This window comes from Branchiostoma floridae, chromosome 1 (assembly GCF_000003815.2).
Source record: "Branchiostoma floridae strain S238N-H82 chromosome 1, Bfl_VNyyK, whole genome shotgun sequence".
Lineage (NCBI taxonomy): Eukaryota > Metazoa > Chordata > Leptocardii > Amphioxiformes > Branchiostomatidae > Branchiostoma > Branchiostoma floridae.
Window position 1 is genome coordinate 11,007,021 of NC_049979.1, and position 24,896 is coordinate 11,031,916.

Below are 24,896 nucleotides of genomic sequence, written 5' to 3' on the forward strand. Positions count from 1 at the left end.
TATTAGCAGGCCTCGAAATTAACTGTTTTCTCTATTGTCCCAGAAGTGTTCCCAAAAATGAATTCCAATCGTCCCGAAGTGAGGATGGATGGTCCCAAGCAGGTTTTTAGGAAGTCCCGTATCACAACAATAAAGTTGAGTCAGACTCAGAGTACAATATTTCTGTCTATATTAACTGTCAATTACAATAAACTCAAAATCAATGCAGATTCAAACGTGTCTTGTCTATTATCAGACAAACAGTCCCACATATCTCCAGAAATTTGAGACAAACCAAACATAACAAGTGGAAGTTGGGAAGAATTTTTTTTGTCTGTGGACAAATTTGTATTTTGTGTAATTATATCATCAATAATGGTACTATATATAGATGTTAGATTTAGTGTATTTGCAGATCAAACGCACACTGTAATTGCACGGTCACATATCAAATTTGGGGGCCTTAGGACTGGGAACCAAAAGCTAGGTCACACGCCTGACAAACGTATGATTGGTTTACATTCTGATATTGATCATTTTTCTACCGTCCCAAGAAAGGTCCCAAAGTGATTTTTAGTGTTCCCGGACTAAATTTTTTGGTGCCCCGGGACTATGGGACTATGTTAATTTCGAGCCCTGATTAGGTGTTTTTAGAAAATTTTTCATGCAAATGAGTAAACTCCATTTCACTTGAATGTTAAGCGTATACAAATGTAACTTTATAAATGATGTCATCCCTCTTTGATTGGTTATAAAAATAAATCAACAATGTTACAAACGAAAAAGTGGACTTGAAATGATGAATAATATTGTTCTGGGAAGTTACAATGGCACAGTGGTATGGTATCTGCCCAAAAGAAGGAAAAGAGCAATGGTCAGACACCCTCTAAACAAAAGTTGAAATGCTTGATTTTCAGTATTAGCAAAAGTGGGTACCAAAGCCATTTATGTTATGAGTTATTCTACCAGAAATTAGTATTACCTACCCTGGACAAATATCACACTTACACTATGTGCCAGATATGATAAGTTTCTTGTTGTGTCCATAAGTTTACCAAATGCATGTATAATTCTGTCTGCAAAACTCCAAGTTAGCCTAACTGTCCTCTAATGATAATACTGTATGAAATCAAGGGCTAATTACCAGCTTAGCTTTGCATTTCAATCTGCTTTGTGATGTTATAATGATATAGAACCAATCAAGAATGATATATTCATAGACTTATAGTTTTTGGGAACTAGCTAGATTTTGAATGAGATTTTGTAAAGCAAGTGTGAATATGCATCCTATTTTGATAGCTGTATTTTAATTCTATATTGTCTTTCAAACCTGAGATTTCTTTTAAGATTGACTTATTGTAGAAGAGACTTTTTCGAGAATATGGGACGAAAGAGTAAATGTAGTAACTTCAGTGAATGATTCGATGGCACAGGAGCCTTTATTTGTAATCTTCTTTTGTGAAAATATCTGCAGGCTAAGCATATAATAATTGTGTGGAACTATTGATACATGTTTGGGGCTATTTCATTCCTCCAGTCTTTAATACTATTTAGTGCTATGTTTGACAACAGATTTTTGAACATACACATGTATAACATAGCTACCAAATTCCTTGTATTGTCATAGATGTGACTGAAAACTATTCAGATGCACACCTGTCTAATTGTGTTTAACTTAATTTGAATCCATAAACGTAGACTAGAGTATGCAGTATACATTAGCATACATTTGACATGTATTGTTCTGAGATTAATGTACCTTACACCAGTAAGTGTTGGCAAATGCACTGTCAGGAAAGAAGTTGTGATGAGTGGAATAATATTACGGGTAGCTTCCTGATACAGGGTAGCTTCCTGACATTCTTGTTTAGCGTTTTTCCCTGTTGTTTGAAACTTGACTTATAACAAGACTGACTTACATAAAAAAATTCTGACTTAATAGATCATTTATCATATTCATTTGTCAAAGAATTTCACCTTTGTAGCAACCTTCCTCATCTCTTATTGATATGAATTACAATAAGTTCACGACTTGTTGCAGCTTTTTGCAAGAAAAAACTTGCAGTTCCTTGTTACCAAAGCACTTTTTCTCCTGAAAGATGTTTTCTCCTGGTGGTTCTGATAATACTGTGAATGAATCTGCGGTGTCATGAATTCACCACCCAAATAAGCCCACTGCAGAAGTTTAAAGATTTACAGTATGCCGTCATCTCTTCTTCTGTTTGAGCTGGTTCAGGTTGGCAGCTGACATCTTCACTTTCCCAGGGATGCCCCGGGACAAGTCTGCATCCTGCATGGCCGAGAAAAATAAAGCAAATTTAAAGTCAGACTATTGAAATAGCCACATGAGTTGAGTGTTCGCCAGTTGCATGTGGTTACAGTTGCGCTTAGGAAAGAGTATGGAAGCTTTAAACACATAAAGCGTAAAAGAGCTTTAATAGTGTTTGTTGAGCACTTTTTTAATTGTCAATTTGCCGCAGAGAGGTCACCAACATGTCACAGCTTCAGTGAGACATCCCTAGAGTGAACACACCATTAGCTCAGGGCTGTCTAGGATGTCCCTCCATCCTGAGATGGAAATTTTGCTAGTTCGGATGGACAAAAATTTCACCCCATCCATCTCAGACATCAAAACTTCAGTACATATATGTACAATTGTTGAAAAAAGGTTTTCATATGCATAAGACAAATTTAACAAGGAAAACCAACAACATAGACTTCCAAACAATGATTGGAATGGGAAAAAAATGTAAAGCCCTGAGCTCAGAGCCCCTGACACTAAGGGCTGTTGACATACCTTGACACTTTTGAAGAGGTCCTTCTCCATAGAACTAGCTTCCTTAGAATATGTGAACATGCCCAGTGCTGTCTTTGCCACTGTGAAAGGACAAAATTTTAAAACACAAAGTTTATTATCCATATCATACCCCAATGTATGCAGTTATACTGGTACACAAAGTCTACAGTCAAGATTTGTCTACAATTTGTGGAATTGGAAGCCCTAAGCTTCCTGCTACAATAATCCTTTCCCCCTCAAAGACCTCATTGAAATATAAAACTAACATATTCATTTTGTTCAATTAACATCACTGATAAAATTGACTGTAATGACAGTAAGGTGATTAACATAAAGCAGGGTTACTGATGGATGATGTCACAACTATAATTATAGCTCAGTTGTCTGTCTTACATCCATGCTTACCTTTTCCTTTCTTGTTAGAACCAGGAACCAACTTGACCTTGTACCTGTTCAAACACAAATGCATCCATTCATTTTTTTTTTCAAAAAGAACGCTTTACAAGTATTACTCGCAAGTTTTAAGCAACCATATATATATGTGAACAAACCTTTGGTGTACATCTTTCCCCTGTGCTATGTTCATATCAGGAAAAAAGAAGATATTGCAGGATCTGTTACACATGCATAGTATACATGTAATTTGGTGTAGTGTGGTTTGTTTGATTAGGACTTCCACTATTATGTGTGTTTCAGCTTTTCATTCTGTGTAATAACAAAATAATTGTAAGAACAGCTTGATTTTGTGATCAAAGTGTATGAAAAATGTGAATTTGATTGTATGAAGTGTCAAACATAGTCTATATCTGTACGTTAGATACAGCTCTCTTCTTATACATCACAAAAGTATAGGACAAAATGTAGCCTCTCACTTGAAGTTGTTCATGGCGGAGTATGGAGCGCACACTGGAATGGCGAAGAGTAGGATGTCCTCAGGGTGCGGACAGCCGGTCAGCGTGTCCAGAACTGACGAGGCCTGCGGACAGGGATATGATATCATCTAGACCTAGTAACTCTTAATTTCTATGTCATTTAATTCATGTCTATTCATTGAGAATGAACCAATAAGCTAAATGTTTAAAACATGATAATGATAAATATAATTGTAATATCATATATGATATACATGTATATGATAATATATTGATGATAAATATAGCCCTCTCCTCAAAAACAAATATGGAGCAATTACATAGAACAAGGAGGTTATATATCCCTATACAACCTCCTTGCATAGAATGAGAACACAGTTTAACATAGTATACATTAAAAATACATGATGGATAACAGAAGACAAATTGCGGTACAATCAATCCTATTTAATGAGTAAATCAATCAAACAGAATTCTTGATGTTATACCAAGGTCAGTACTTGACTCCATGATAGACTGATTAAATGTTCAGCTGCTACATGTATATTTTAAGCAGCCCTTCTTAGTAGTGTAACTAGCATCAAGAACAGGGTTTGTGACTGGACTTTTTGTGGTTTACCATGTACATGTATAGTCTGTTAATCTTCTTCCAGCTGCCTAGCCTCCTGATTAATGCAAACTTGTTGCTAAAGGACTACCCCAGTGGTGAGAAGGTGAATTACTACAATATATGAGTACCTGAAAGAAAGACTAAAACAAACAAACAAACAAACAAAACCTCCACTAGCTTGATGTTCTCCCCAGCCAGGACAGCATCTTTCTCCTCGTCTGACTCTGGCTCTTCCTTGGCAACTTCTCCCTCTGCATTATGCATAAATCATAGAGAACATGAGTCCACTTTTCATTACAGTAGAACCTGCTCAAGAAGTCCAATCAGGGGACTGTAAAATCTGGCACAAGTGGTCACAATAGATAGAATTCTTAATGTTTGAGTCAAGGGTAACAATTATATAAGGGGCCACCTGTGGTGACATACATGTAGGTCTTTATGTAGAGGTGGTCACTTGTACAGGTTTGATGGTATGGGCAGTCTAGGTATCTGAAAAGTATATGTTTGTTTGTTTGTTTGTTTATATTTATTCATCCAGGGGAACATGTCACCTGCAGGCATTTTCCAAAGATCCTGGGGGAAAACGCCATACATACATGCAACATAACAGTATTCAACAACAATATCAAATCAAATAAAGGGTAATACAGCAAGAATTGACAAATATTAAGGCAAGTTAGCAAAAGGCAAATAGATTGTACAATGTTAATCCTGATATACTAGTCACTCGATAGTCACTCATAATCAAAATGAAATAAGAAATGGTACATATTACAAGTAACATCCTGTAGTTATTTTGACACTGGAATGCAACAGTGTGTAGCAGTTAGCATTCCAGTTTGCTCCATTTCTTGAACAACCGAACTGAGAAACCATACCTTGTACATGGGCTTGTATTGGCACAGTGGCATCATCTTCATGAATGACCATAGAGTCCTTGAATGCATGTGAAGCCTGACCTCCCTTTCCTATAGAAAAGCAATTGCATACATTGAAGAAAATCAGGTTTGTTGAACATTAGAGATGATTAGTATCAGCAATACTGTCATTATCTACACTGTGTGATGGCTTGTACAGGCATCACAACGTTACTTAAATATCCAAGACTACAATAGGCCTTATAGTGGCATATCATGATCACACACAGTAACTATAAGCATCTGCAGCACTGTAGAGTGTGATGTTAGGTTGGTGGCACCAACTTACAACACATCACACAGAGAGTGATTAAAATCATGGTGAAACAGATTCTGAAGCTACTTGCAGAATGTGTTCAAATGAGAAGCTCCCCCACCTTGTTTTCTTTGCTGTGCAGACTGTGGTCTCTGCTGTTGTTCCTTCTGTTTGTTTTTCTTTCCTTTCTTCTTCTTATCATCCTTGTCAGGATTGCCTTCAGACTGTAGTACAAGTACCAAAACACACATTTTATTAATAGCTACATGCACAGTGTAAGACTGTCCAATCACATAGCAAACCAAAAACACACAGGTCAATGGCATGATAAGTCTTCAAATAACTCTCTTCTGTTTGCAGCAAACATGCATAGCACTCAAGAATGTGACCAGGACTGAATTCAATGAGTATGCACATTCTGGTGACGAGGCTTGAAAAGACATTGGGAAGTTTAATCCCAGCTACAGTACTTTGTAATTCTTTCTTTTCTTCTTTCTTTATTCATTAAAATCAACCTTACAGAGATTAATTCTTAGCAGAAGCACCTCTGAATGCCGTTGATCTTACAATGTGACATGTATTAGCTTCTGAGGAATATTCATGCCCAAATCTATTGCAGGAGGGTAAGGATTTATCATTTACAAAGGAACATACTCTTTTGCGTGGAGGTGATTGCTGGAGCAAACCGCATATCGAATAGCATAGATTCCAGGCTAGCAATACACAATGATTAAGTACAATATGATAGCACATTATGTCAATCTCACCCTGAGAAGTTCCATCCTCATCTGTCTCTCCTCCTCATCCTGATCCTTGTACTTCTTCCTCATCTTCTTTTGTTTAGCCTGGATAAACATTAACGATTAACCAGTCTAAGAACTTTTTAGGGCAAATTGGATAACCCATTTTTATAAATGAACATGTCAATAGCTTAAGGCATAAAATAATAAGAAAATAATAATACATATGAAAGGTAAAGCAGTCATTCTCAACTGAGGTGAAACATGATGCTTTTTCACGTAGCGCTTGCCGGCTGCCTTCAATCAATATTGACCATCATGATAGTAGAATCCAACTTCACATCAACAATGCAGCTTTGACTACGGCTAAAGAGTCTTATATCAGAATGACAGTCTCTGCCATGAGGAGCACATCTGTAAACTGACTCTGCTCTAGCGACATTGTATTGTGGCTTGGCCATGACTCCCTTTTAGCTATTTACTTACATGTATGCCATTCTCACTGCACAAACCACTGATGAATTACAACTTATATATCACAATCTGTTGAATGGGGATAGATGTGGCGCTCTTTGCTGAATATTGACTGAGAATGGTAAGTCGATGTAATGATGGGTTGCTAACCATCAATGTCTACTAAAATATGTTCCTTACCTTTTGTCCCCTCTTGGGCTGAATTTCCTGTGACTGTGAGTTCTTTTGCTCCTGGGGAATAACAGAAAATTCATGGAATGTTAGGTCTATTGAAAAGATAAAAGTTAAAACTCACATGCAAAATGCTTAACATTCCTTTCTGTCACATGTATATATTTCAAAACTATCAGTATGCTCTAATGAACTCAACCTTGAAGGAGGTTCAGCCAAAGCAGCCTTATTTTAACTTCCCAGCTTAGTCTACAAATGTATCACTGGTTTCAATAATATTATTGGAGTCTGTACAATTAAGGACGTTATATCAGTCTGTACAATGTAAGTCTAGTGACTGTCTTCTCACGAGAATTGTCTAGAAACAAAAAAGACTGTGTGGTGAAGGACATGCCTCAACTACAAGAAAAACTAACTTAAAAAGACTTGTTTCTTCAACCTCTACCTTCAACCTCTACAATTGGCACCTGTCACAGAAGAACTGGGGTGTGCACTCAACCATTTTTTGTTGTTGAAGCGTTCATCCATCTTACCACATTATCCATGGACCTTTCCTGCTGTCCGTGTGGTGCCTGGTTCTCCTCCTGTCCAGACCTGTCAGCAAAGTACTGCGTATCCTCGCTTTCGTCATCTCCGTGGGGGGTCTGCTTCTTCTTACGTCGCAACTCTCTGTGCAGCAGCAAGGACAGAACGTGTCAGCTACCAGATTCTGCAACAGTGTCTATTGAGATTTACCACATTTTTTTTATCTATTGACATAAGTAGGGCTGTGTACCTAACCAAATTTTCAGGTACAGGTACAGGTACAAGTACAGGTACACGGGTTTAGGTACAGGTCCAGACCTGCACCTGTACCTAAAAAAGTTCAACCAAATATATGTAAGTTAAACATGTAGCTAACTGTCATTTTCTAGTGATAGATTGTCGTCTTTGTATGGGCAATTACATATTTGAATCTCAAAACAATTTCTTTGCAAGTTTTGTTAAGTTTCAACTGCAAGATTATCACCATTGTCATTGTTGATTCGGGATTTACTTGACCAGCAGACTTAAAAAGTAGTGTTTAATAGTGATTCAGATTGTTTAGGTACAGGTACAGGTACTCAGATGTTTAGGTCCGGACCTGTACCTAAACAATATTTTAGGTACGGTACAGGTACGGGTATTTAGGTACACAGCCCTAGACATAAGATGTGACTCTATCCCTTTTCCAGACTTTACAACAGACTAGACTGTAAGGTCTAAAACAGTCACACCATCACGCCAGCATGGCCCTTTGCTCTTATTCATAAGTGTAATGGATTCTTTAATGTGCTTGAAGAGTGGCTGACGTCAAGCATGGGGCCTCTGCTTATATACGTCCCATTTCAGAGGGCGCCCCAAGTGAAACCTTAGTGTTCATCTAGGAAGAGTGGGAAAATTCTTCAGTGCCTTTTGCAAGGGCACAGCATCAGAACCAGCTACAGAACCTCAAAATTCTGAGTTAACTACCCAAACAACAAGGCCAAGTTATGCCACTAATTCAAAACACAACTGAACAGAAAATTCAACATTTGCAAAGCTTGAGAGTTTGTGGATGTCTTTCTCCATGCCCATACGATTTTCTGTGCTGCCTTCCAAATCTTCTAAACTGTTCCCTCAAAGTAACCATACTTTCATAGATCAAATATTACAACTACAGGCTAGCTTTTTAAGCTGGTGACACACTGACATAGAAACATACTTTCTTTGTTTTGCAGAAAGATGGTGACGAGGATTGCCAGTTATCTGGAAAAAAAGAACAGTGCATCAAAAAGGTTAGAAATTCTGAACAATTCAATGTATCAGTAAAAGGCTTGATACAAAAATGAAAGTTCATAAACTTGTCAGTACTAGTCACGTACACAGTGTGGTAACCACATGCTGTAACCACACACCTTATGTGAAACTAATACTGCATACATGGCTATCAAATCTTACACCTACAACAGCCCTGAAACTCAATTATTCTGCCCTTGTATATTACATGTATGAAACATTCAAAATTATATTGCAGGCATGCTCCAGAATTCCCTGTCTAATTAAAAGAAATGTTGTAGAAATTAGCCCAAAATAGAGATACTAAGTAGATGGATGATTCAGTCAACCATTGGTAGTAAATGGTATGGTCTATCAAATAACTATTCGGGCAAATTCTATTCAACCTAGTACATGTATTTTGCCAAATGGCAGAACAGAGGCTGTTAGAGACTACAAGCCAGTTTACCTGGTTAAGATCTAACATCTCATCATCACCCAGGTATATCTTTGTGTCATCTTCTGTTGTCTCACTGGGGGCTCTGTGCAGCTCAAATCTGTCAGTGAAGATACACAGAGACTTGTGTAAGATTCTAACATAAAAGCTGTATTTCTGACATGTAGAAGTTATGATTGAATACAGAATTAAGGTGTGTTGCTCACTGGCAACATATCAAATCTGTCTGATACTTTGTACCTGGTATAGTCATTGGATCATCATTTGGACAAGCAGGATATTCAGGACAAATGTCAAGCTTTTAGTCTGCAAGAATTGGTTTTAACATAAAAAGGCATTAGGTAGTTTTTTAGTCACAATTTTATCTTTTTCTAATCACTGGAATATCATTGAGAGGAATTTGCTGTTAAAATTTTTGATAGATTGATAGATAACAGCATCCCTGCATCATTATACCAGTTTTTGATACATAAAATCAGAAAAAGACATGCAATTTTTTTCCACTTCCATTGAATCTTTTGCTGAAAAGTCATGTCCAAAGGCTATCAACAAGAAAAGCCTGAATTCACTAGGATCAAAGATTCACTGCATTTTCTGTAACCATCATTTAGAAGCAAAACAAATTGTTTTTTTTTTTTATTTCCATCAAAAGATGCTCTATTTACTTATTCATCGCCCATTTTACATTGTGTCTTGATTCATTCCTTGAACTTAGATCTCACAATGCTGGCAAATTGATAATAAGTAAAGTATTTCAAATCAGCAAAATGGTGATTATTCAGATTTGGGCTTGTTGAGCTTTTTTGCTGCTCTTTCTCTCTACCTTTCCCCATTTGCCATGTTTCCATTTTGTTCCTTGACCTCCTCTGTCACATCGTCTCTCTCCTCCTCCACTTTTGAGCCTTCCAAATCATTAATTCCATTTATGGACTCTTCAGCACTTCTCAGTGACACAGACCCAAGTGTTTTTATATCAAAAATAAAATGAATTTGTCAGTCATATGTCCAGTAAAAAGCTACTAGAAATTGAACAAATTCAATTTCCTTTTGTTTGTCTCGAAGACATGCGTTGAGGCTAACCCTGTTGCTGAGTGGAAAACAAAACAAACAAACAAACAAACAAAAAAGAAAACAAAAGAAACAAAAACATGAACAAGAAGTAGAAGAACATAATACCATTCAAACAAAATGAACAAAAACAAGGCAATAATAGATAACATTCAACAGTTACATTCATCATGACAACATGCAAGATATATCCAACATAAACACAAGAACTTCAAGTACGAGTACAAACCAGTATAGAATGGAACAGTGATAAACAAACAATTATACCCTATTTGTATATGGCATAACTTACTTTCCACCACCAACATGTTGGAAGGTCAGGCCTGTATCAGGGAACAGACTCTCTTCTTCCTCCTCCTCTTCCTTGGTTTTCTTTGTCTCTTCCTCTACTACTTGTACAGTGACTGTACCTTGTTCCCCAGTGGCCTCTGGAGCCACCTTGTTCCCAGAGTTTGTACCATCTTTCTCTGGGGCTGCCTCATCCCCAGATTCTGTGCCACTGCTGCTGCTTTTAAGGTCATCTTGTACCTCTACCTCAGGGTCACCTTCAGTCTGGGGATTTACAACAGGAAGTTGTTGCAATTTTATAATACACTCTAAGGTACTTCAAGTACATGTACACATCATAAGCAAGGAATCTGGTGTCCAGACGGAGGGATGTTAAGACCAATTGGTCCCAATTTAAAAAATCTAAACTTCAGGAACAAAATTGATGAAAATGTATTTCTTTAAGCTTAACTTAACAAATTTAACAACAGAAATCAACAACACAGACTCCCAAAAATGAGGGACATAAAAAAGCTGTAGACAGCCCTGCTGGGGTCACTGGTTGTTTTGGGTCTTTAATCACCTCTCCAGAGTGACTTAATCCTGGACTTTGGTCTAAAGTGCCTCACTTCATTGGACACAAGTTGGGAATTGATCAACCTCACCTTGGCAGTGTATTTTCTGAAAGTGACTTGTACATATGGGGTTGTACAGTCTTTGACATTCTATCTTTAAAGAAGTTTACAGTTGATCCTAGAGTTGTCATTTCTTATCATACATCCTCATATAAATTTGGCTGGTAAATCTACATCTGCAAGATTTTGCACCTCGACTCCTGCTTGCACAGGTTCCCTAGCTAGCATCTAAACCTACCATAAATGCCAAGTCTCTTTTGCCCTCTCCTGCATTTACGAAGAGGAGGAAAGAGACCTGGCATTCACATGTAGCAACTGCTGCCCATTGAGCAAATATAGATCCATATCTATAGCTAAAACTGTGAATATTTGTCAGTGGTGGATTTAAGATTAGTCAGGTTCATCACACTGCAAACATGTACTCTGTCTTGCATTGTGCTACTACTGTAACAGCTGTTTCTACTGGAAACTGCAAACACCACGAACACCTTCTTTCCCGTCCTACTGCAAACTTGAATTGATTTCTCAGTACTAACTGCTTGTGAGTCTGCCACTGATTCCTCGTCTTCCTCTGCGATGCGAACTTTCCTCTCATCTTTGTGTCTCCAGATGCAGGAGTCATCGACCTGGAGAGAACACAAGATAATGAATGAATGTACAATTTTTGCCCAACTAGGCTAAGTACATGTTACAAACAAAGATATGTCTACAACCATATACAAGTTGGTAGGAGTAATATCATAATCTATATCTACTATTATATAATAGTACTTTGTCATGGTGAAAATGTAAGTGGCATACATGACAAAAATGCATATTAACAAAGTGATATCAAAGCTAATTGCACAGCAAAGGAGAGAGTGACTTGTAAAGGCAATCTTTATGATCCGTTTTAGCTCTTATTACATGTAGAGTTAAGGAATGAAAAAACAGTGCAACAAAGCTAATAAAATTTCCAGAAATTCATAAATTATATAGCTCACCTTAAAAATGAATCCAAAGCCAAGGATGAGGTGGGAGGGGGGTAGGTAATTCTTCTTGCCTGTTGAGAATGAGATTCTGTTAAATCTTCCACAAAATGTGTGCAGTTTACATATCAGCAAAAGCATTACACATCATGTAAGCTATGGAACATGATAAGAGTTGTAGTATAAGCTGTACAAATTTTCTAATGTTACTAACCCCTGATCATGAAGCTTCCTGTGGTCAGATATTCTCCAGTTGGGGCAGTCTTAGAGACCTGAAGAGACAAAGTGACACAATGATAATCAAGCAAGCTTGTTATATATTTTAATTTCAATCCAGATGACAATTCAGGTAGGGTGAGAAGGCATTTTTGGGTGTTAATTACTCTGAGTATGTTAACAACATAACAAAAAACATAATGATACATTCATTCCTTTTCCAAAGTCTACAATTCAAGTTTGCCTGTAGTCCCTAGGATGGCTGTTAAAGGGGGAAAATATGTACTGTATCTTCTAAAGTCCAAAACAAAGACAAAGGACTATACATGTATGTTCAGACCAAAAGACACCAACGCATTACGTAACAGTGTCAAAGAAGCATACCTTTATCAAGGACTGCAGGGACAAAATGACATTTTTGTGTCAACACAACACACAGAATGAAATTCAAAGGTTTTACATACCTGGTCATGGTGCACGTACCAGGCACTCGTCACCACCTTGGCATCCCAGGCTGCGCTGTGGCAGATGGCAAAGGTCCCAGCCTCGTTCAGACTCTTGGGTGGCACTGAGTTACCTGGGAGGGCACAGCACTCTCAGATCTTTATACAGTCAAACCCGTTCAAGTGACCACCTCTACATGATGATCACCTGGATTTGGAACCACTTGTTGGTGATAATTTTTTGCATTGACACAAGCACTAAAAATCCTGTCTACGGTGACTACTCATCCACAATGTTTTTGTTGATGTATATATTAGTAAATGTATTATGCATTACTGTTAATGAAGTGCTCAATACACTGCAGCATCTCCTGACAAGCAGATATACTATGGTATCAAGACGGGGCAGTTTGTATTACTGTTGTTGGTGTGGTTGGCTGACTTCCATGAGATGAGTCAAGGTATGCAACCAACAACTTGTTTGTAAGAAATGATGATCATCGAAGACATCATCATTGTAAGATCTTACAAAATAAATGACTTGTAAGGTGTATAAGAACACAGCATTCTCAACTTTCTTGGTAGCACTACAGATTAATTCAGCACTAAAGGTATCTCCTACTTCCACTGGATGCCACATAAAAAACACTGTCAAAATTGAGAGAATGTCTTGAATACCTAGATGTCTGAAGTGTGTATACCTCAGGATGACTGCATTGGTACTGATGCATTTTTTTCTCACGTGTCGTGATATAATGGTGTCCAGTGGAATTATGAGAGTAGATGTAGATGTTACATGTACAAGCTTTGTCGAGCCCTTACTTGAGTGGTTCTGAATGACACAGCTGGTGGCCCCATGCAGGTCAGCATGTACATACAGGTCACCTGCAACAGGGAACAGTACAAGCCAAAACGTTCAACTCATTTCCTCAAAATCTCTTGATTTAAGACATGATCACCCCAGGATATAGGTACGTAGGTATGTAGGAAAAACGTGGATAACACAAAAGTCTTGAATACATGTACAGTATACTGAGCCAGACCCAACAACATCTGCTTGAATATTTCATTGGCAATGTTCAAGATTTTTTATGTCTTTCTAGGGGTCTACGTTTGTCTCCTTGGGGTGAAGGTGAAGACATAGAAGTGTGGGTCACCAGAAAGAAGTATAAAAAGCCTCAAAAACATGCATGAATCACTGAGTCAGACCCCACATCTGTTTGGAGATCACCACAGGTGCCCCACCTGGCTTAAGATGTCTCTTGACGATGAGTTCGTTCTGCTGGGAGTCCCGCCCGGCGATCACCAGGTAGTTCTCAGAGGTGATGAACCACAGGAACTTCTCAAACCTGCAAATGTTGGTATGTTATCATATTTTCTTATATCTAACCATGTAGTTTTTGTCAACCATAGTTTATTCTCTGTAATTACTGCATGTCTACTTTGTGATTTTGCCCATATCATGTCATGTCATGTCATGTCATATTACATCACATCACATCATATTATATATCATATCATATCATATCATATCATATCATATCATATCATATCATATAATATCATATCATATCACATCAGCTATATGTTATTGTAAATGAAACTGCTCAGGTCTACAATAAACCAAAACTCAAAGAGAGGTACAAACAAAAAACGATAGAAACAAAAGAAAATAGTGTTAGTAGTATGAGTGAATGTTTACCATTTTAGAACTTGATGTTATCTAATAAAGAAACGTCCGTGGTTGTTTTATCTTCAAAGTATTTGCCGTTACCTTTCCACCACAAATTCATGACACTGTGAACATGCATTACAACTGTACTGTACTACAATATTGTTTCGACAATTAAAATAAAACAGCAAAAACTTCAGAATCATTTCCTCTTTTCAGCAAAATTAAGTCCCTTATTAAATAATTTTACAGTAATCCGTACAAAACAAACATATTTGGTTGTACTGTACTCACCAGTATGTTTTTCTGCCTTGTTTATTTTGGTTACTGTGGACACGTCCTTCAGCGTTTCCTTTGTCTTTCTTTCTGCATTCTTCACTGCCTGAAGATACACACACGATGGAGTAATTTTGTGTTGAGTTTTGCAGAGGACATTTTCTGACTGCACAATCTTTTAGGCAATCAATTCTAAAAACGTAATATGAACATCTCTACTGCAATTATTATGGAAGCTCCTCTGTGTCGGTAGTAATCATATTACAGTGCTAACTTTTCTTCCAACACAAAGGTATACACGGATCAAATTTTCAATGACTACTGTCGCCTTCTTCAGGAACAATACTGATAACCAATCACTTTAGAACATAAAATCACATCTGTTACTGCTGTGACTTTACGTTCTGAAGTGATTGATCATGGGTATTAATCCTGAAGAAGGCAACAGTGGTCGTTGAAAATTTGATCTATGTACCTTTGTGTTGGAACAAAGATTAATATTGTGCATGTACTACTTAACGTCATTTATCGTAAGTATAGAAAACTGTCAGGAATTAGGCACCTTACCTTCTCAGAGGCATCTATTGTTTTCTGTTCCTTCTTTGCAGCATGTCTCTTTTGATCATAGTATCTAAAGAAAAAACAATCGATCATCATTTCAAAGCAGCAATGATGATGTAGAACAATGGTATTGTGCATAGATCATTCTTCTCTCTTTTTACTAGCTAGCACATACAAAAAGGTTTGTATTAGTGTCTGAACATGTGACATATACTTACTTCTTGGCATTTGCATATGCTGACAGGGCCAGGTCAATGTCAATCTTCATGGGCCGGTCACTGGATGCTTCCCTCCCTACCCCTGCCTTGTCATCATCCCCCTCACTGTCAGACTCATAACCAGAGAACGGGTTCCTGTGACAAGAACACAATGTCATGTCTCCTCTCTTAAAAACAGAACAATTGCTGGATGGCATGTCCTTGTTATTAACTTGTAGCTTAACTGGTAGTCACCTCACAGTGTTCTAATTAAATGGTAAATCCTGGGAAGGGCAGCACCCATCTTTTGGAAAGGATGTAAAATGTGGGTCCTGTGTTTGAGGCAGCTACGTCAAGCACATTAAAGGGGAAGGCATAGCAACCCCTTAGTGACCTGTAAAAATATACCATGCTATAGAAACAGCAAGGAAACTTGCTGACCTATAGCTAGGTGCCACTTGGCCTTAAAAGATGATCTAATTCATATTGTACAAACTAAGTCTAATAATATCTAACTTTAATAATATTGTAGAAAGTAATCTTCATGGTCCATACTGTAAAGACATCAGAAGTCTAACACTTTCCACCCCTCATGAAGACCTACCTGAGGACCAGAGTGATGTGGTTACTGTCCAGCTTGAGTGACTTGATGGTGGAGGCTACAGGGTCCCCCTGTGCCTGTGCCTCCTTCACAATGTCCCAAATCTCTGTCCAGTCAATTTGGTTAGCTATGGCACTGCGAACTACCAGGATGGCCTTGTCCACCTACATTTGTGTGAGGTATAAAAACATTTTGTTATGAGAGCTTTTTTCTGTCTTTAACCAATTGCTTTTACACATGTGACAAAATAAGGCAACTAGATGTGTCAAGCACTTAAGGAATTCAGAACAAAAAGTAACTGTCTGAACATCATGGGAACATATCTCAAATCTCAGTATTAATTGTTCTATTGTGGAGATGGCCTGTAGGAATATAAAACTTTCGAAGATTTTTTAAAAATTGTATCTTACATTTAATAATGTATTCATAAAAATCAGAGGAATTAGTATCAGAGTTCTGTAATTCCATCGTCAGATGAGAATACCCATAAGCATAAAAACATCTGCTTTGCATGCACCCAATGACAGCTGGTTATGACCTATCACATGTTAGTTTTGGTTTTGCAAATCTAGCTCAAGGTATTGTTTGAAGCTATCTTGTGAGGATATCACTATTGTCCTTGGTGACAAGTTCTACTAGCTCTATGATATGTATAATTCTTGGAATAGACTCATTTTTTTATACTTCGATGCTCTCACCAAATCTAAGTTCAGCTCAATCAACTGAGCTTTATGTTTGTCCTCATCCTGCACTTTCTGCAGGGTCTCCAGGCGGCGCTCATGATCCTTCTTGACATTCTCCAGTTTCTTGATGGCGACCTTCTCCTGCTGCAGGGCCTTCAGGTCCAGCCGCTGGGACTCCAGCTGAGAGAAAAACTCGTCCACCGCCTGGAGAGAAGAAAAAATTGTTTCTTTCTTTCTTTTGCTAAGGTTTTGATAAACAAGTGTTATGTAAACCTGGAATGTGCTTCACACAAAAATCATAGCAGACTTCAGATTTTCATTGACTATGGAAGACAGAATAAGTCTAGATCTAAACGAAAACTAAGGGAATTACAGTGTGTGAGGGGACTTGATTGTGGCAGAAATACAGAACATAAAAATAAAAAAAGATGAAATGCCCTGTTATGGAAAGAAACTGCACCTACATTTTGATATGATGTGAACATGCACACTGACTATATTTTGCAAGAGAGAATTCTTACCTTGTTAAATGAAGGGAATTCTACACAGGGGCTTTTCTCATGTTGTTTGAACTGGAAGGGATGAAACTCAGCATACCTATATGAAGCAAAGGTATGAGACAACTTCAATCAAGTATAGATGTCATAGGCTCAGCTAAAATAATCAAAGTTTAGAAAGTATACCTGTTTCAAATAGGATATGGTTATGAAGGTAAAAAAATATGGTTATGAAGGTAAGATGTTCAGGTACTGTAAGTCTCTTTAGATCCGCGGCGCCTAAAATCCGCGGTTTCGGTCAAATGACCAATCCGCGCTGTCTTCAGATTCGCGGTGGACGATGTGTGGGAAAAAGAGTTCGCGACCGAGTACTTAGCGCTAGCGCAAGTTTACGCGTAATAACACGTGGGTTGAACTATTTTTTTTCGGCGAATTTACCGACAGTCCGTAAGGCAATATTAATCATTTTCGATAGTATTTCACTTTTGCATGGTCAGGAAAATCTCGAAAATGTTGAGACAATGTTAATTAGCGAGAAATCAAGGAGAAATTGGCAAGTTTGTGTTTAGTTCTGACGGCGGCACGGATTGGCAAGATGACGCCTTGGAGGTCATGTAGGGTCATCGGGACAGTCGATTACAGTATGGGTGAAAATGCTTCCAGCAGTGCAATTGTGCTCTAATTTAACCATAAAAAAATGCACAACTATTTATCACATATGTTGTATGATTATAAAGGACATATATTTAAGGAGTGTGTGATTTTATACTTTATTCATTTGACAAGTAAAGGTGTTTGTATCTTCTTTTAAAAAAGTGTTCGCCCATGCTGCTTTGGAAATCCCAAGCTAGTCACAACAAGCTTGTAGAAGCGTCGGTTTTTGGTTGTTTAAAAGAGCCTTTCTATGGAAGTGCAAACATCGATTCAGGAATAAAAAGGTCAAATACAGGTTGGTTGACAACTGGAGCACAGAGTGAACATTTTATAGAAACTGTAGGCATGATTTTTTTGTCTTTTTCTCGGCGTCTTGATTCCAAGCCAAGCTCGTCAAGAACAAAGGATTATGGCGATCGAGGTTTCAGACAACTTTGTAGCTTTGCATTTTCGAATTCTGTGAATCAAACAGTGGTCAACGGCAGCTACTAAGTATATTTCAGTACGAATATGATGGAGTGTAAACCGAAGTTATGGAAGAGAACGCTGGAATAGAACTTCAAAGTGATCCGATGTTACGAGAAATTATGCTGCGCGTGGCCTCGTAAATTTTTTTTTTTCGGCACGCGGTATGCGGCCGATTTTGTTTTCCTTTACTGTTCTTTGTAAGAAGTAACTAAATTATTGAAGCCAGGCATTACTTGTGTACATATGTATACTTTGAATAAAATTTTGATATCGTTTACATGATCGCATGTGTGTTGTTTTTGCATCACTCCTTGCTTTTATCTTACTAGTATCTCGAGGTCGGCCGTGAATTTGGGGAGGGGGGCACATTTGCACCAAACACATCCGCGGAGAAGTAGATTCGCGGCACGAAGGTCTCCGCGAATACCGCGAATCTAAAAACACCCCGGAAATAAAGAGACTTACAGTAAACAATATCTAAAGGCAAATCAATCTCTACAACTGGATAAAGTTTGGAGATCTTAGGCCAGTGTAGTGATTGACTTGCCTTTATGTTTATATCAATATGATATAGATGATCATAAACATGTGTTTGACTATGTGCTCACTTTCTTTGGAAAGTTGTCATACTGATATCATGTAGTGTATCTCTATGTTAGCTATGTTGTATAGTTACTTACGTTAACAACTCTTCAGCAGGGCCTCCGTCTTGTTTTGGTTTCTTCTCTCTCTTTTGCACAATGTAGCCCTATAACATAGTAATAGGCACACTTATTAACAATAACCAATACATGCAACATTGGCCCAGATTATCAACAGAAAAGCCCTGTGCGTCATGTACATACATATTTCTATGTCTATGTCTAGCCTGGGAAAACACACATTTCAATGCAAAATGTTAAGAAAGTGTGGTGTCCTCAAAACACCAACAGCTAAATGTTTGCATTTGATCTAATGTTAGGGCTTCACACAGAAGAGTTCAAATTATTCTTTGAAAGCCATTGCAACATGAGTAGAGGCCTGTGCAAAATATCAACCAGTCCAGAACATCCGATTGGAACATAATCACAGCCCAGGTAAATTCAAGAACCCACATCCATAAGAAGACGGTCACCACTTGTACCTGACATGGCTGTGAACCTGACGCCTCCAAAAACTTCTCAGCTTCCACCAAGGCTGCCATGAGCTGTGGCAGGTCTGTAGAAAAACAAAACAATGTCATGACACAAACTTCCATTAACAGTAGCATCAGGTTGGTATATCAGTTGTATGCATACTTCCAGGAAGAAGAACAAGAAAAAAAGCAGCAGACTATCTTTAATACTCATTTGACTGACCTTGCGAGACATCGAAGTCTCTCCCCACCTTGGCACCTTCAGGAAATCCTGCATTCAACAGACAATGGTCCAGGACTGCAGGACCGTACACTGAAAATAGAACAACAGCAGTTAGACACAAAACATGGTGTACATAAACATAGTAATTAGTATGCCATTGGGAGTATTCTGCTGTTTGGAGGTCTCCAATATACCTTTTGCCAGATACATGTACATCATTACCTGCTTATGAAAGTAGTTTTATACAAGTGAGCTATAAAATGTTGGTCAGAATCACATTTTACATCAGATTACAGTTTGAGCACTACAAATCAATAACAAGTAGTATATTAAGGACAGGTCAAATCATTATACCTAGTTTGGAATTCAGGATGCGCTTCAGGGCATCTCCAGACTTTGCCTCAACCATCACTTCTCTTAGGCTGCAAAACACAGATGATGTTCAGTCATTAGAACTTCTCATCATAAAGAACATCTTACTTTACATATGTACAACAAGAAATTCTACAGATGCACAGAATGCTATATCTTTTAAAAGCAAACCTGGTTGTTATATATAAAGTATTGCGCATATATAGAGCAGTGATGCATTTCACTTTCTTACCTTACCCATGATGGACATTTACTATAATATAGTTCATGTTGAGACTTTCTCCTTATGCTTCCCTCTCCTTGGGCAGATCGGCAAGACTTGTATGTGTACAGCCTTTTAACTCCTTATCCTTCATATAACTGACATTTACCAATCCATCAAGATACAGGAGGGCCTTATAGGTGATTTAAAAAATGGATACACTACAATTCTTTGTTAAACTCTGTTCTTACTTTTCTAAGCTCTTTTGCACAATGTAGCCCTATAACATAGTCATAATAATAGGCACACTCATTAACAGTTGATAACCAATACATGCAACATTGGACCAGATTATCAACAGAAAATCCCTGTACGTCATGTACATACATATGACTGATATTTACCAATCCATCAATCTATAGGAGAGCCTTACAGGTGATTAAGAAAATGGATACACTACAATGGATACACTTCATTGATCTCTGTTCTTACTTTTCTAAGCTGATGAGAGGCTGAGGGGGGCGAGCCAGTTCCAGGGGGTACTTTTCCCGGACGGCAAACCTGACATCGTCTCCTTCTGTCCTGGTCCTCAGCAGGTTCAGGATGGTGTACTCATAGTCTGTCAGGATCAGGTTGCCCTGGAAATACACAAAAAACTTTTTTCTTTCCTTTCTGCAATTGAAATTCATTTGTGCAATTTATATCTTGACAAATGATCAAATACTAATTTCTAAGTGTCCCCAAAAATTACAAAAGAATCAATTTATTGTGTTCTCCTCAGTATATGCATGTTTAAAGCCCCGCTCGGGCAAGGTCTGAGGGGTTGCGTTCGTCAATTTGGAAGGGGACGAAAAGCCAGTATATAAATGAACACAACGTACATAGGAGTGTGTGGGCTGCATTGCACTACTATCATTAGCTACACATACTATGTGTAGCTATATTTATGTACACATATAAGTATAGCTATAGTACTCCAATTAGCATTTCACTTTACCTACCCTATCATAAAGTTCCACAATAAGGTGGTACGCTGCCTCGTTCTCTCCAAACTGCATGTCTACAATCCTGTCCGACCCCAGCTGCTGAATGCTGATGAGACGCCTTGTCCGCAGGTGTTTACGCAGCTGAAACAGTATCAACCCATACAAAACACCTTTCAACATCACCATACCATTGGGAGAGAAGATTGCATGTTAAATCACACGCAGTGACACATCAAAGAAGGTTAGATACCCAGGTAATAAGATATTGGATAAGTTTAGAAAACATTCAAAATTTCTAAGATAGCATACTCTTTCAAAAGTGCCCAGTCACTTGAATGAGCAACTTCTGAATTGTGTATATATAATGACCTTTGTCCATATTATATCAACAAGGCCTCTGACTTCATTCAAACTTGTGAGCCTGGGCATGGCAATGAGTGGAATAGAATGGCTTGCTAAGACATCTATTACTTCCTCAACAGAAGATTATGTTGTTTAGTTAAGTTAACTATACAGATTAAGAAATAACAGCTCACCTTCATGCTGAAGCCAGAGGGCATCATGTTCTTGGGCCAGTCAAAAGAAGTGGCATAGAGCCGCGTGCCTGACTCAAGCAACAGCATCTTCTTCTCATCAGTTCTGTTCAAGAAGAAAATGTCATATTATTCGTATATATTCTGATGGTATGGAACAGAAAGTGTCAAAGTAGCCTGGGCAACCATCCTATTTCTACCAGGGCTCCTTGTACTCGCTGCCACCCCGGAAGAAATATGAATGTAGGATGGTACCCAGACTGGTTTTGCAGCACACAGCTGCACCAAAGACCTCCTTGGCTGCACAGAGGTTCAGCAAGGAGGTACATGTATGTACTAAACCTGGTATCAAAACCTATTATACAGGCTTTTCATTTTCATCATAGTAATTCTGATTTGAATCCCATGGTGTCCATATTATTGGCAGGTAATTGCAAACCAACATATGGTGCAGATGACATCAAAAGACTCAAATAAATAGCTGCTGAGGTTCTTTTGTCCTTATGGACAGCATAAGCAAAACCTCAGCAGTTAAACATGTGACTGGTATTGAACCTCATTGATGAAAGTTTGTTTGAAATTTACAGTGTAAACAATTCAATCTGATGAAACACACTCACTCACTATCCATTGCTTGATACTGCTGCAAAAAAACATGCCCATGTCAATATTATTCATAATCGTAGCAGAAATATATCGAAATGGGAAGAACTTAATCTTACTTGACCAGCTTGATGAGATAAGTCTTGTTGTCGATGTCATAGACATTGGCCACCCTCATGCCCAAAACACTGAAAGTGAAACATGAGGATTGTTTCCATATCAGTGACATTGCAGAATCATTCTTATACCAGTTTTCTTGATGACATCTACCATTGAATTACAGTTACTCTGAATCAGTATCTATGTTGAGAAAATACGGTAAGTGAGGATATATACAAAGTAAAAGAATATAGGTTACACAAAAGTGGTAAGGTCAAAGGTTAAAATTCACATGCATATGTGACATGATTGGCAGGTCCTTGGCAAGACTATAAAAAATGGACGTCCTTAAGTATGAAGCAGTTCGAACGTTTGTACAGAGGTTTAGCCCAACATTTACAAAACAACGCCAATATGACATACTAACAGTTATTTGGTCGGCGCAGTAAGGAAGTAAAATAAAGATAGAGAGGGGAGGGGGGCGGATACTTCATCCATACGTCAGAGAACGTGGTGGCTTACCTGTCCTTGATTTCGGTGAGGATGGCCCTCAGATCAACAGTGCTGAATCTACCCTTCATTTCTGATACTCACGTCTTATTTGATAACGATCGATAGTCACAAAAGGACCAAATTGACGACCGAATTTTAGATACGCATCCAAAATAACAAACTTAGTCCGCCATCTTGGCTAGCAGGGAAATTCTATTCGAAGAATAGGGGTGTCCTTTCCCACATTCCCATTGCATTTGAATTTCTAGAATATAACGATGACGTTTGCAGACATTTCCAATATTGGAAGCTGTTGAATATAACCGTATCAACAGTTACCATGGCCTAAGTATGACATAGATCAAAAGAGCAATTCTTGGCGTAGATAGTAATTTCTGTCGTCAACCCAGGGAGCAATGGGACAGTCTATAAGGATGCATTGCCGGAAGTCAGCGACTGTGCCATTGCGAGCCTGATTGTGCCACTTTGCATAAAGGACGTCCCTGCAAAGAATCAAATCTTTTACAAGGTACTTCATAACGCCGTTACATGCTAATTGAATGTGAGCAGAAAATAATTTTTAGTGAACAATACTGGAAAATTCATTGATCTGGAGCCAGTCAAGTGATTATACTTCTACCTTGAGTGAGAGGATGAGATATGAAATTTGACATGAAATTTTTTGTTTTGTTTCCAGCAATGGCAGCGTCCAGGAAGCAGGTGCGAATCCTCTGCTTCAGGCACGACACCTGCCATCCCACAACCGACATCTTGTGCCTGGACGTTCCCCCCACCTGTCCCCTGTGTAGCAGACCCATCCAAACCCTCCTGGACCCACCGTTCGCCATCCCTTATCCTTTTGTAGATGGGCACTCTCGTCCCTTCAGCATGGTGGTGAAACCAACACGTGGATCGTTCCTGTCAGACTACCGCAGATCCGACGACTTACATGTTGGGGTTACGAACTCAGAAAAAGTGGTGTTTAACTTTGATGAAACAGGCGTTCACAGAGATACAACAGGCTGGGAAGAATGCATCACAGTCCGACTTCTTCAAGACAAGGACTTTGAGCTTCGAGAATGCTGGGATAAACGTTTGAACAATTATGGGTTGTGCTGGAGGCCTGAGTCATATGATGAAAAAGACAACAACTGTTTTGACTTTGTGCTTGGGTTCCTGAGATACGTAGGATATGACTATGTTAACACAGAAGCGTTAAGAAGTAGACCAGAGTTCTGTAAGACAATGGTCCTTCCCCAAGGTGTTAAAGCTGGGAGGTACATTGATCTTTTCAGAAGATTAGAGCGGGAGGGTTTTGTTGTTGATAAAACATTGTGAAACAAGAACTTGGCTGCCATATTTTTGGCTAAATTGGACAGTATTCCATTATCTATTCACATTGGTAGTTTAAACAATTTTGTAGTACAGTTGTGAAATGCAAGGGAGACATTTTGTTGTGAATGTATGCTGGAGACAAAATCAAGGAAATATAATATACCACTGCAAAACTTTCAAAATCAGCTAGCGGTCTGTCAGACACCTCAAACAACCTCAAATGACCATTGGCTCTAATATGCAGTGCACATAGGGCAACCTTGTGTGATGCTCTGGATACATTGTTTACTAGTATGCATACTAGCATATGAATAAAAATACAAAAGATTGAAGCAACTTCTGGCCACCATATTGGATCATGGTGACGTTCTCAATTAACCTTCTTCAGTCCACAGACGACAGTACGATAAGATTTTCAAACTGTGGATGCTGTTGACTCATAGATTATAGCATAGCACAATTCTATCATTGTCAATTTATAATGTATACTAAGTGCATTTCAGCCTCTAATTGCTTCAATCGTGAAACCGACTGACCAACTCCAAATAACTGGTAAATACTGGACTGGACTTGCTTTTTTTTAAATTCATAAATGCATAAACAATATATTCAAAAGTGCCACACAAGGTCATTGCCCCATGTTTACAGCATATTAGAGCTGTTTGAGGTAGTTTGAGGTGTT

General features: G+C 38.3%; 2 protein-coding genes across 2 annotated transcripts; one reads left to right on the forward strand and one right to left on the reverse strand.

Moving 5' to 3' along the window:
- Positions 1-1,220: 1,220 nt before the first annotated feature.
- On the reverse strand, positions 1,221-23,130 carry LOC118417324 (nuclear export mediator factor NEMF-like). The gene is given in 36 exon segments (XM_035822856.1): positions 1,221-2,269; positions 2,777-2,856; positions 3,182-3,225; positions 3,649-3,752; positions 4,427-4,509; positions 5,137-5,226; positions 5,553-5,655; positions 6,199-6,276; positions 6,826-6,876; positions 7,350-7,485; positions 8,540-8,583; positions 9,062-9,149; positions 9,873-9,989; positions 10,410-10,669; positions 11,556-11,645; positions 12,003-12,061; positions 12,202-12,259; positions 12,668-12,780; positions 13,469-13,531; positions 13,892-13,995; positions 14,613-14,628; positions 14,631-14,700; positions 15,162-15,225; positions 15,374-15,508; positions 15,957-16,117; positions 16,652-16,840; positions 17,158-17,233; positions 18,936-19,003; positions 19,379-19,452; positions 19,593-19,682; positions 19,947-20,014; positions 20,659-20,804; positions 21,168-21,293; positions 21,689-21,791; positions 22,408-22,476; positions 22,910-23,130. Coding segments are annotated over 36 exon segments (3,363 nt in total). The 5' UTR covers positions 22,969-23,130; the 3' UTR covers positions 1,221-2,185.
- A 140-nt stretch (positions 23,131-23,270) lies between these two features.
- Positions 23,271-24,367, forward strand: LOC118417379 (MKRN2 opposite strand protein-like). The gene is made up of 2 exons (XM_035822935.1): positions 23,271-23,408; positions 23,577-24,367. Exon 2 carries the CDS (start codon positions 23,579-23,581, stop codon positions 24,215-24,217), a length of 639 nt encoding a protein of 212 aa, XP_035678828.1. The 5' UTR covers positions 23,271-23,408; positions 23,577-23,578; the 3' UTR covers positions 24,218-24,367.
- Positions 24,368-24,896: the final 529 nt, after the last annotated feature.